The sequence below is a fragment of the Psammomys obesus genome, unplaced genomic scaffold (assembly GCF_907164565.1).
Source record: "Psammomys obesus unplaced genomic scaffold, mPsaObe1.curated_primary_1811, whole genome shotgun sequence".
NCBI classification, from domain to species: Eukaryota; Metazoa; Chordata; class Mammalia; order Rodentia; family Muridae; genus Psammomys; species Psammomys obesus.
Window position 1 is genome coordinate 2,784,708 of NW_026596225.1, and position 12,635 is coordinate 2,797,342.

At 47.1% G+C, this 12,635-nt stretch overlaps 1 protein-coding gene across 1 annotated transcript in view; it reads right to left on the reverse strand.

Moving 5' to 3' along the window:
• Ccny (cyclin Y) overlaps positions 1-12,635 on the reverse strand; it is a 109,531-nt gene that overhangs the window by 20,941 nt on the left and 75,955 nt on the right. Inside the window, exons 4-5 of the mRNA XM_055595790.1 lie at positions 7,648-7,748; positions 2,727-2,762 (exon numbers count right to left, since the gene is read on the reverse strand). Of these exons, the coding sequence (XP_055451765.1) occupies positions 2,727-2,762; positions 7,648-7,748 (137 nt within the window). The remainder of the gene's footprint in view (positions 1-2,726; positions 2,763-7,647; positions 7,749-12,635) is intronic.

Consider the following 12,635-nt stretch of genomic DNA (forward strand, 5'->3'; position numbering starts at 1 on the left):
GAGAAGAGAAGAGAAGAGAAGAGAAGAGAAGAGAAGAGAAGAGAAGAAGTGGTAATGGCAGAGAAGAACAGAAAATAAGAAAGAAAGAAAAAAGATAAAAGAACTTAAGTTGACTGAGCAAATGCAAGGTAACCTCTGAGAAACGGACTGTTTCCTTCCCTATCCATACCAACCTGCGTGTCTCAGGTGAATGGCATCACACCTACCCAGCTGGCAGGTGTATGGCTAGCCCTACGGGGGCAGTCGGCAGACAGCATGCTTGTTTGGCCCCCAGAGAATTCAGGCTTCCACCTCCAGATTAATCTGATAAACCCTATGCTTCTCCACTTCCCCTCACATTTGGTTCAGTTTCTTAACATTCATCTACAAGAGCAGTGAGATTAAATCACGTGACTGGGCTCAACTCTGAAGTTCCCACTCAACTAGTCGTGCAGTCTTAGGCGTTGCTGAATGTCTCTGTGGTACGGCTCCCAAAGACGATGTTTGAATGCTTGGTCATTAGGGAATGGCACTACTTGACAGGGGTCAGGAAGTGTGGCCTTGCTGGAGGAAGTGTGGGCTTTAAACGCTCAAGTGTGCCTGCCACTCCTGATGTCCAACTCTCAGCTTCCTCTCCAGCACCATGTCTGCCTGTGTGCTGCCATGCTTCCTGCCCTGATGGCCAAGGACTAAACCTCTGAATGTAAGCCAGCACCAATCCAATGATTTCTTTTTTTAATTGCTGTGGTCATGGTGTCTCTTCACAGCAACAGAATACTGGCTCAAGACTCTCTGTGCCTCAATTTCCTTATCTGTAAAATGCATATGATAAAAGTAGCACTTCTCAGATTTGTTATCAAAACTAAAAGTTCATGAAAAAACTGACAAGGGAAGTCTGTTAACATTCAGAGCTAACCTGGCTGTGGGATGCCCTCGGCTGACAGAGGGCAGGCTAATATCCATGGGACTCTTGGCCCAATACTCAGCACCCAAATAAGAACCAAGAAATCTCTTCAAGACGCTAAGAAAAAGTGGATTTAAAAGCACATCTGAGTCTCACTACTGGTCTTATATGCAACTTTGGCTTTAGTGTTTTCAAAGTTTGACCTTATACCACAAGAATGACAGGACAAAATTTGCACTAGTAATACTACTAGTATTACTCTCGCTCAGGTAGCACGATGCTCTTTCTACTTGCCTTTCTATCTACACTGACACTCTTAGCCACAGTGGCCACCACTCACAAGCACAGGACCGGTCCACTCCAGCAAGCACTTCCAGGGCCTGCTATGCTCAGACAGCTGTGTCCCTGGCACTGCTCCCCAGAAGCTGCCACCCACCCAGCACTGCTTGGCCTCACACTGTCTCCGCACACGTCAACATCTGAGTGTTATGGAACCACTAGGGGAGCGCTGTCTTGCTGTTGGGAGGCCCTTCTTGTTCCCAAACTAGTTTTTCGTGTGGTATTCTGTCTATAAACACACCACATTAATCACTGAGACATGGCTGTCCCGAAATGACCTCTGTGCCCCTGAGAATTAAGAGAGTGTTTGGAAAAAAGCCCAATAAAAGGAAATCAAGGAAAAGATGGGGCCATACCGTGGTCAAAACCTGATTCTATACTCGGTGCTCTGCCGGCGCCTTTCATAGTCCTCAGTATTGGGGAAAACATGCTTGAAAAAGATGAATTACAGACATGGCTTACTGCCCCAGCTCTAATCAGAAGTCTTGATGCTCAACCAAATTAGCAAATAAATGAATTAGTAATCTTTCTCATCCTTTCAAAATTTATTGTTAGTTTTCACTCTGTGTGTGGCACGTGTCTGTGCATGTGTGTGTGAGTTCAGGCCAACAGCGGCAGATGCACTGAGAGCAAGAGTTACGAGCTTGGGAGCCGTCTAATGTGGTGACTGGGAGCCGCACTCACGTCCTCTGGAAGGGCAGTGCACACTCCTAACTGCTCACTTTTCTCTCAAGACCCCACTTGCCCGCCTTTTAAGAAGGTGTGTGTCTGTGAGAGTACGCCCACGTGTGCATACACAGAAGTAGAAGAGGCTCGTGTTCTTTGGAGCTGGAACCATAGGCACTTCTGAGCTGCACAATACTGGGGCTAGGAGCCAAAATCTGGACTTCGTGACTGAGCAGCAAGAACTTATATTTAACTGATCCACTTAAATGCTTTGTATTAAATGCTTTGTATTAAAGTGTTTACAGTTGATTTTAATCCAGTTTTACCTGACTCTTCAAATTAACAGAACCATTGCAAGATGTATTTTCATCAGGGAGAGCATATCAAAATTTCCAAATGAATTCAAACTAAACCTAACATTTTAGAAAACACAGAATGCTTAGTGAAGCTACACAAAAAGTAAGCAGCAAAAAGGAATCTGAGCCTTCTCAAGAAGTCCGCTCCCACCATAGCACCATGCGGTGCCCCTGCTCCAGGCTTAGCCCACCTCCTACCTGGCACCATGTGTGCCCCTGGTCAGACACAGCTCAGCTCTTACAATATCACCATGTGGTGCCCCTGCTCCAGGCTCAGCTCAGCTCTTACCTGGCACAGTGTGGGCCCCTGGTTTAGGCACCACCTGGTCCAGACACAGCTCAGCTCTGACCTGGCACTATGGTGCATTAACCTGTACAGGTCTATGAAAGCATGAGCTAAGAAAATAAACTCAACGTTAAAGAACAGAAAGAACACAAGAGAATGTGTGGTACTTTTAGCACGGAAGTCAGTGTCCACATACCTGTTTTTGATGTGGTAATATATCGCAAGAGCTACACTGTAAAATAAAACAGAGGAGTTCAGTGGTCTGTAAACACATCCACCACTTCCTGGACTAAGAATCATCAGGAAGCGATCCCCAAACTGAATTCAAAGTCACACCGTCCACCTGAGAAGTCCCATGTCACCCAGAGTGCTGATTGGATCACACTCCACACTAGGTCACCCTGGTGGTCACGCCCACAAATTTTAAGATTTTTTTTTTTTTTTTTTTTTTTGGGAAGCACTAGAGTAGCAGAGGGAATTCACAGCGTTCCTCTCAAATGGTAAGCTCCCCCACTTTAAAAATGCAAGCACTACACAAAAATGCTACAAATGAATCTCCAGTTCACTTGGTCAGAAAATTACTAGTTTTTTTTTTTCCTAACTACCAGAAAGAAAAACGAGTAACACAAATAGGAGCTGCTATTCCTCTCACACACAGTTTTAGCAAGCTGTGCAGCACAGCCATCCACCTCCCAAAATGGTGCCATGACTTACCTGATGCACTGTTTACAAACTGTCAAAACTTTTCAAATATCTGAATGCAATGAACATCCTTCCTCAATTTTTCTTTGCTAATGTAAAATACAATACATACACCCCAGAAACTGTGGAAAACTTAAATAGCATGAACAAGAACCTGAGCTAAGATATGGTTCAGTGGCACAGTGCTTGCCCTGTGTCTGATTCCCAGTACTAGGGGAAAACAACTTTAAAATGAAATCACCTTTTAGCCAAGAATGGGGATGAACACTTGTAATCCCACCCCAGGTACACAGAAAGGCTATCTCACAAAACAACCTCTGTGTCCCAAATAACTACCATCAGTTTGAGACACACAGTTATTCTTTCTACTTAGCTGTGTGTGGACACAGAGGCTGGTATCCTATGCTTGGATAGCCATGTTACTGCTTTGTGTGATATTAGGAAAGAGTTCTAGGAAACAGGATTTTAAAAGTTGCTAGCTATATATTTCATAATTTGATTGTGGAATAGCTAATCATTCTCTGTGAAGTATGTAAATTGTATGTAATGTTTAGTAATTAATTCACACCACAATAAACAGGCTCACAAATATCTGTGCAATCTATGGTTATATTATTTCTATAGGACGCATCCTATAATGGAATTAGTTGGGAGCAAGGGGGTCCCAGGACCCGCACACAGCAAGTGTGTCTGCAGGATGAAGACCAACGTATCCCCACCAGAACCCCCTTCAATACTTTGATAGAACATTTTCCTTCTGAATAGAAAATAGCAGAATTTTGATCATGATCAAGTTGACGGGCTACCTTTAAATTTTTTCAATTGTCTAAAATTCTTTTTACTCCCTTTGTCTTACTTTAAAATGCAGAAAAATGCCTCCAAAGTATTTTCTTTGCCTCTAAAAACACAGATCATTGGTAGGATTGCAATGTGTTCTGGTTTACAGAGAATAAGCAGACCTTCAGGAACCACCAGAGGTAAAGATGACAGGAGGAGCAACGAGAGACCTAAGCCAGCTCTGAGAGCAGCAAGAAGCTTGGGTGTTGCTGTGCCTGAGCCAGAACAGACTCTGGCATAAGCCTATGTTATTCCCCTCATCTCCTCCCAGACCCAGTGCATTCATGAGCTCAGCTAGCTGTGAGGCTAAGGACCAAGGGGGCGGTCCTAAAATCACTAAGGGTCTGAGCTGATAAGGGGTCCTATGACTATGGTAAAACGGCTTCAGAGTTCAGGTGATGATGTTTTCAGGGTTTCTTCCCACAGTCACAGCCCTGTCACAGACTCTCTGCTCTAAATGAGATATGTGAGGTCGCACAGTTGACCAGGGTTTCTGACCCGTACAAGCGTCGTGCCCTTTCTTCTGGGGCCCGTCCTTAGAGAAAAGTAACCACTGGCTACTTATCAAGTAGTTACCATGTGGTAATGTTCACCACGAGAGGGTTTGGTGCAATTCAGCTAAGAACCTGGACCCCATGCTTCTCATGAGGGCACATGGACTAAAGACACAGGTCAAATAAAAGAGATGTGTAATGCTAGACCATACCCACCTCTCAGCCAGAGCTAGCCGAGGAGAGCAGACCTGACCATCAATCGAGAGCTGTCCTGGGTGACCACGGAGGTGAGGCGTGAGCAGTGGGGACATGCGTCCCCAGGTTCCCTCTGCTCCTCGCATTAGCCTTCATGTGTGACTATTCTAAGATTTAGCGCGGGGAGCTGGCTGTGGGTGTGGAACTGGGAACTCTAGCTCCATACCAGATTTGGCATTTAAAGCCGCAATAGAGACTCCAAGTTTTCAAAGTAAGGGCTAGATTCACTGACATACAAGGTGACCTGTCAGCAGCACCCTAACTCTCTAGCCTCTCCCCCACCCTTCTGGTTCTCCCACTGTTAGACTCATCCCCCAGACCCTAGTCATCCTGTCTCCAGAACAACTTGCAAACTCTCTTGTCAACGTGAACAACCCCCAATTTACAGGGGTGTAGTCACAGCAAATTAGCTTATGAAGCAGTGGTTTAGAACTCATGGGTACTCTCTCACAGAAACAGCAGCTGGCTTAGGAAATACATGTTTTGCTACAAATATTAAGAATGTCCACAAGAAAGCTCAGCTGGTCTTAACGGTTAATGAGCTTAACATGGATGAGGTAAGAGGAAGAATGAGAAAGGGGACTGAATAGGGTGCTCCTTTTTGGTGGTGAGGATGGTCTGCCTACCCCGCTGCTCCTCCTGTCCCTTCTGAGTGTGGAGAGCTCCTCAGGCAAACGACTACACTAGCTTTGAGTACTCTACCCCTTGATCATATAAACAAGTGAGAGACGCTGAGTCCAACCTAGTCCCCCCAGCGTTTCAAATGAGGACAACTTTTAGAGCAACTGAACCACAGAAGTAATTTCAAGTTTAGATGGTGCAGAGAAAATGTCTACCCTATGGTGATGCTGGTGAGGGGAAAAGGACGGCCATCCCTTAAATATGGCGTCCTCGCCCTTGGCTATCTACAAGAACCTCCCAGAAATGGCTTCAGGCTTCAGTTTTGTAAGCCAGGCCCCAGACAGCTGCATGCAGAACATATGTTTCACAACATAAAGCTTCCAGGTGACTCCCAGTGGGGATTTACGTGAGCCCACAACCATGAACAGGTATTTCCACTCTCACACATGTCACCTGGTGTCTTCATCAGGCTCCTAGTGTCAGTGTCATAACCAGCCGTGACAGTAGGTGGAGAACCAGGCCAGATCTCTCTAGGAATCTGAAGACTCCTGCTACGCTGCACACACTCTACCCTCATCTCCCATCTCTGCCTTGTCACTGGGAAGAAGATCTAGATGCCTCCACTCCAGGCTCTTCAGAGCTTGAGCAGCTGTCAAGAACCATGGGCACAAAGCTCTCCAGGCCTCTCTGCTTTGTTCCACCAATCCTACGCACTTCTACTGTCCACTCTCTGGCAGTCAGCTCCACCCTGAGAAGTGAACGAGTTAGGTGAGGTCAAGTGGATAATTATACTCTGTGCTCTGTGGGATACATCTCTTATCAGTCTCCCTGGTCACCTGGGTTCGTGCTGACTGGCTCTCACCACATGCTGGGGCAATTCGGGAAAGAAACCCTATGTGACAAAGCAGATACCTAAGTGACTGCCACTTCCACTTTCAGGACTACAACACTGACCATGAAAGCTAGCTACAATCCTGGAAGCTTGGACTGAGGAAGTGATCATCACACAAAATGCTAAATGGTGCCTCCAACTCAGAAATCTTAGCCCATGAAAATAGAACTTTATAGGTAGTAATTTTAGCACTTCATGCACTTATATGGGTTGTTTTTAGATGTATGCTTTCTTAAGCAAGGAGAGATAAATGTCCCAGATTTTCAGTCAAGCTGTTGAATTCAGGCTGTCTAATATAAAACTTCCTGAGACCTCTGCCAGGGATGGCTGATGTCACTGTGCTGACAGGGACAAGACAGTATCAGGAGAACCAGTGTTCTTTGCCTCGAGTGAGAAAAGCAATTGCACAGTAATGGGGGGGTGGGGGTGGCCCAAAGCCTCCCTTTTCTTCCCACTAAGTCCATTTTAAGTACACATGTAGACGGAGCCTGCCAAAGTCCCTCAGCTGCGAAGAGGATCATGGTTAGACCATCCCATCCAGGCATTAGCTGAAGTCCCCATGTGGGATGGAGGGAAAGGCCTTATTTCATTTAAAAGTCAATATACCGTTGGCACTTTGCAGGGATGGCTTCAGTCAAGACCGAAAGGTCGAAACTGCACACAATACACACAAAGTAGTCACATTTTTAGGCCATCCGTCTTTAAAATAAGGTGAGTGCTAGCCTCTCTATTTAAGTGGAAACATGCACAGACATCCCCACATCTTGGCTACCCTAGCCACTTTCCAAGAGGAATCCCCAAGAGGCAGGGGGCCCCATGTTATCACTCCCCCAGGTCCTACGAAGAGCTGGGGGTGAGGTAAAGAAGTCTGCACACCCTCAAGTCTGGAGGGATGGCTCAGAGGTTAAAAGCACAGCCCACTCTTGTAGAGGACCCAGGGTTCAATTCCAGCACCACACACAGCAGCCCACAACACTCTAACTCCAGCCCCAGGAAGTCTGAGGCCCTCTTCTGGCCTTCGAGGGCACTGTATTCACACGGTGCACAAACACTCACGAGGGCAAAACACCCACACACATAAAACAAAAATAACTTTAAGAAGTATCTTTCCTGACACAGCACCCTATGTTTTAAATCCCAGAACTTAGGAGGCAGAGAAAGGAAGATCTCCTTGAGTTCAAGGCCAGCCTAACTACATAGAAGTTCCAGGACAGCCAAGACTTGAGAGACCCTGTCTCCAAACAACACAAAAACAGACAAAAAGCCAAACAACCCCCCAACTCAAAAACAAACAAAGAAGACATCTGCATACCCACCATTTGATGGTGTACTTGAGGTTTGGCTGACTGACTGTGCTGTCGTCTAAGAAGATGGTGGAGCAGGAGCTGTACTTCCTTGAGGTCTGGCCTGGGTGATGCTGGAAAACAAGATGACAACACTTAAAAAGACTCACGCTCTGCCAAGCATCGTATGCCAGCTAGTTTTTGACAACTTGACACAAGTTGGAGCCACTTGGATGGCAGGAACCTCACTTGAGGAAATACCTCCACCAGAGTGCTTTGTCGGAATGTCTTTGGGTATTCTCTTGGTTGGTGTGGGCTTTGCTGCCCTTGGGCTGAGAGCTATAAGAAAGCACACCTAGCAAGCCACCAGGAGCAGCATTCCTGTAAGTCTGTGAGCAGCAGTCCCCCATGGCCTCTCATTCCTGCCCTGAATTCCCTACAGGATGGACTATGACTGAGACATTTAGAGTGAAATAAACCCCTTTCCTCCCAAGTTACTTTTGGTCAGGTATTTTATCACAAAAAACCCTAAGACACAACACTACTCCTTTAACTGAGATCAGACCACAAAACAAGAAAGAAACAAACAAAAGCATGCCTTAGCAAGAGCTCTACCACAACTGCTAACAGAGCAGACACTGGACCACACTGGGAGGTGTCTCGTTCTTCCATGCTAAGTTACCACCACTCCTAGCCCCCACCTTCCACAGGAAGCCTGCAGCATGCAGGGGACAGCTGGTGAACACGTGGGGAAGATGGCATCTTACTTTTATGCACCACGATCAAGTTGAGATCCACTATACCCATTTCCCTAGACAGCCCAGACCAACTAAACCTCTGGCTCATATGCATAAATTCACATCAAGTGGATGTGTTTCTGTCAGACACACTGTACTCCAAAGAGGAAGACTGGGCTCTTGCAGGGATGACCTAATGATTGTGGTTTTAGTGACTGTGCAAGTTTAAGTTCTGTGGAGAACCTGAGCAAGGAAACAGCTTCTGAGAGGCAACACAAACTTTACAGCTGAGGACAGCCGAAGAGCTAAAGAGGAATTTATCAGATGTTTGGAAAACAGGGTTAGTAGACTTCCATTTGGATAATTCTGGGTTAGAAAGAAAAGAAAAAAAAACTCAAACCACGTAAATAAGGTTCCTTATTGCCTGACATCATTTTGACAGGCAGGTGTCACTTCCAACAACCAAAACCAAACCCCATACCGCACAGAACCGCCTGCCTGACCTGTCTCCCTTCAGCAAAGCCCCTGGGCTACAAAGTAGCACCTGAACCAAGGGTGGGATGTCTGCCAGCCTGTGCACATCTGCTCCCATCCGTAGGGCCCCTCAGCAGTCAGACTATAAAAATATGCAGCACCCTGAGTACCGCACAAAAAATGCTAACCCGACACATTTCTCGAGAGTACCTACTACTTAGTATCTTGGGTGTCGGCGTCCTTAAAATCGCACTAGAAGCCCCACTAGTGGCAGCACTATGGAACATGTTTGCAAGCAGCTGCAGGTCAGAAGCACCAGCCTAGGGGCAGTGCTCAGGACCTCCACGGAAGCTCGCCACAAGGTGTGGGAAAGCACATGAGAATACTGTGAAGTTCATTTAGGATGGAAGTGTTACACTCACCACAGCATTTAAGGTTGGTCAAATAATCACCATTCTCCGTAAGGTGTCTTGGGCTGATATTAAAAGAAATTCTCTTGTAGTAATAAACTGAAGTCATACGATACTAAGAAATACAAGAAATGAAAAGCCATCCTGCTGACATTTCCAGGCCGCTCGTGCATCAACAGACTCTGACATGGACTGAGCAATCAGTTACCATGCTAACAAATATTTTACAGACAGGTTATCACGTTAGTAATTCAAACAAACGTTTGCCCACAAACGTCCAGTCTGGGGGCAAGAACATACACTATGTATGCAGAGTGATGGGTCAAAGGTCAGTCTCTCACAAAGGTCTCAGGCCTGGCCTGGGTGGCATAGCGTTGAGTCACTGCATCCCAGGATTTAGGGGCGAAATCCCTTCTAAGGTGACAACTCCATTCCCAGAACAATAATTTCTGTGACTAGTGCCATGCCTCACATTTCCGCTTCAGAGTGGCTCATCACTGGAGGTGCCACTGCTGAAACCCGGAAGTGCAAGCATCTGTGATCTAAAACCTTATGCCACGAGATATGGAAAGCAGAAACCTAACAGGAGAGCCTGTGCCAGGGATTGTGTCCTGAGCTATACCTTTCAGGGCACAGCAGGGGGTGGAAACACCAGACCAACATCACACCCTAGTGCCACAGCACAGCTAACTTTAACTTCCTACTGTCTCTGATGGCACCAAAGCACTAGTTGTGTCCACAGGAGTCACACAACACTCACACAGGCTTCATCTCCATGTTAGATGCTATTCAGTGTGTTAGATAGTTGTGCACTTCAGCCATGCTTTACCATTGTCCCCTGATCCTGAAAACAGAACAGTCCACGTGTGACACGGCCTCTCCCTGCAAGGCTCCAATCTCCGGTCAAAAGATGGCAGAGCGGACACTGGCTACAAACCACAACAATAACAGGCACAGCAAGACACACTCAAGGGTGCGACTTTGCCACTTCTATCTCCACGGTAACCAACAGCTACCTAACTGGACTCACGGCCCATCCCCAAGGAGGGAATTCATCCCAGGAACACAGCCTAGCCAACTGCCTGGCTGGGAGGCACCGAACCCCAACCACCACAGTTCCTACATCCGGTCTGTTCATCCTTACATCCAGAGATAAGTATCACTCTTGGTGATCATCAAAGGAACTTCCTTTTGCAGCAGACGGGCCCAGACAGAAATTCTCACCTGGTCCCCACTGAGATGTGTGGTGCCCAGCCCCAGATACATCTGCAGCACAGTCCCCACACCCAAGGCTCAGGAGACAGCGTGGAAGACGTTCTGGGCAGAATGACTGCACAAGCCAGAGGACCAAGAGATCTGCTGAGAGCCGGTGCCGTCTCCAATGACACAGAGTGCACCATGGACTCCGAGCAACATGGCTGCCTAAGCAAGACTTGAACAATGACGTAACTAGCTGATAACTCAAAGCAGAAAAGGAGGATCTCACAAGGTCCTGCCCTACATGAGAAGTCACAAGCAATTAATGGCTGCTCAGTGAAGAAGTTCCATGACAGGTTACCTAACCCCACGTAATCATCCCTAAACATACCAACAGACATATGAGCAACACTAACTGGACTCAGCAGGTTGTATTTATAAATAAGTGTATGTTTCTCTCTGTGTCTCTCTTTTCTTTCTCTCTCCCTCTCTCTCTCTCTCTGTGCACACACACTTAAGACAGAGAGACAGAATCAAGATGAAAAAGGTCAAGAAGTTAAGAAGGAATAGTTGGAGGAAAAAGAGTAAAAGGTGGAAATGATGTAAATATGTAACCGTGTATAAAAATCTCAAGAAAGAGTAATAAAATAAATGTTAAAGAAGACAGACAACAGAAGAACTCAGAAACTACAACGTGCGTTTGCATGTGCCTCAGATTACGGCCTTCCTGCCAGCCCCCTCTGCCTCCCTTGCTTAGCTGCATTTACCTCAGGAGCAGTGGGAACAGCAGAGCTGGCCTTCCACGGTCCCTGAGAGGAATGTGTGAGTTAATTTGTGTTGGAGACCGGAGTGTGGAAGGCCCTGCTCCTGTGCACAGTACAGCTTCGTCTTCAACGTGGGATGTCTGCAACATTCTAGATAACAAAGAAAGTGACCGAGACCCTGCTTCATTTGAAAAAGAGTCTTCATGGTAGACAGTGAAGAATTCTAGTGACGTGTCTCAGTGTCGGAAGGCAACCTCAAGCTGCTGGCAACTGTGCTGAGAAGAGGAGCCTGGGACGGATTACCTCCAATGCAGTAAGAGCACTTGCCTTTCAGACAGTGCGGAGTTTACAAAGTAAATTATGGATATGTTAAACAGGTCTGTGTAGAGCTAATACTCAAACAACTCAATCTTTCTACACAATCCCATGGTACAAAATAATTTACTATTTACACCAAGGTCCACTAAAACATAAAACCATTTGGACTGCACGTAGAAAAGTCTGAATGCTGTTATAACCTTGCATTTTAGATACTGAGGTTATCTGCTTTGCAATCCCAACAATGGTGACAGTCAGATACGAGACACAAGCGTGCCTACACAAGCGCACATACACCGTGCAAACGTGTGGGGCTGGCCTCACTGCGCCCTCCGCAGGGACCCTAGGTAGCTCATCGCTCATCACAGCAGAGGAAGCCATCAGGTAGGTCCTGGTTAGCCTGGGTTCAGGTGGCCACAGTGCACACGCGCACCCTGAAGGCACATTCTTTCCCGGTTTGGGTTGCCTCAGGACGCCTTTCTGCTACTCTTCTCATGGTGACCTCGGTCCTCCCTGTGCTCTGCACACCCTCCTCTCACCTCAGTGACACTATCCATACTATGTCATCACCTGCACTCACTCTGCGGATGGTCTAGGGTCAGGACTCGGGTTTCCTTGAGTCACCAGGTGAGAAGCAGCTCACGTTCTCAGGCTGGCATGCTCAAAGCCCTACCCCCGGGCACAGGAGGTCTGCCTCCCCATGACAAAGGAAGGACCTGTACGAGCCAACTGGGTGAGGGTAATGAGCTGGCACCGCAGACCCCACAGAGAAGCCTAGGACATCCTGAAAGGAAGGACAATGTGTCCAGGAGACTGGCACTGGGACAGGGCTGGCAGACCCACGGTGCCACAGTAACTAGGCTGAGGTGCTCATGCTGGGGAGATGCGGGGGTGGGGGACACTCCAGCAGGGTCAGGACCAGTGCTCATGGGTCAGCTCTCCTCAGAGTGGCTGTGTAAATGACACCTTAGCTCTCCCACTATCCTGGACTGTCTGGAAATGGTACATCTTTTCACACTCAACAACGTCCTGGCTTAGGCCATAGATGGCCACCTTGGTTTCAGTGCCTGTCTACTGCATGACAGACACACCATGACTAAACCTCAGGCTGGGAGGAAAGG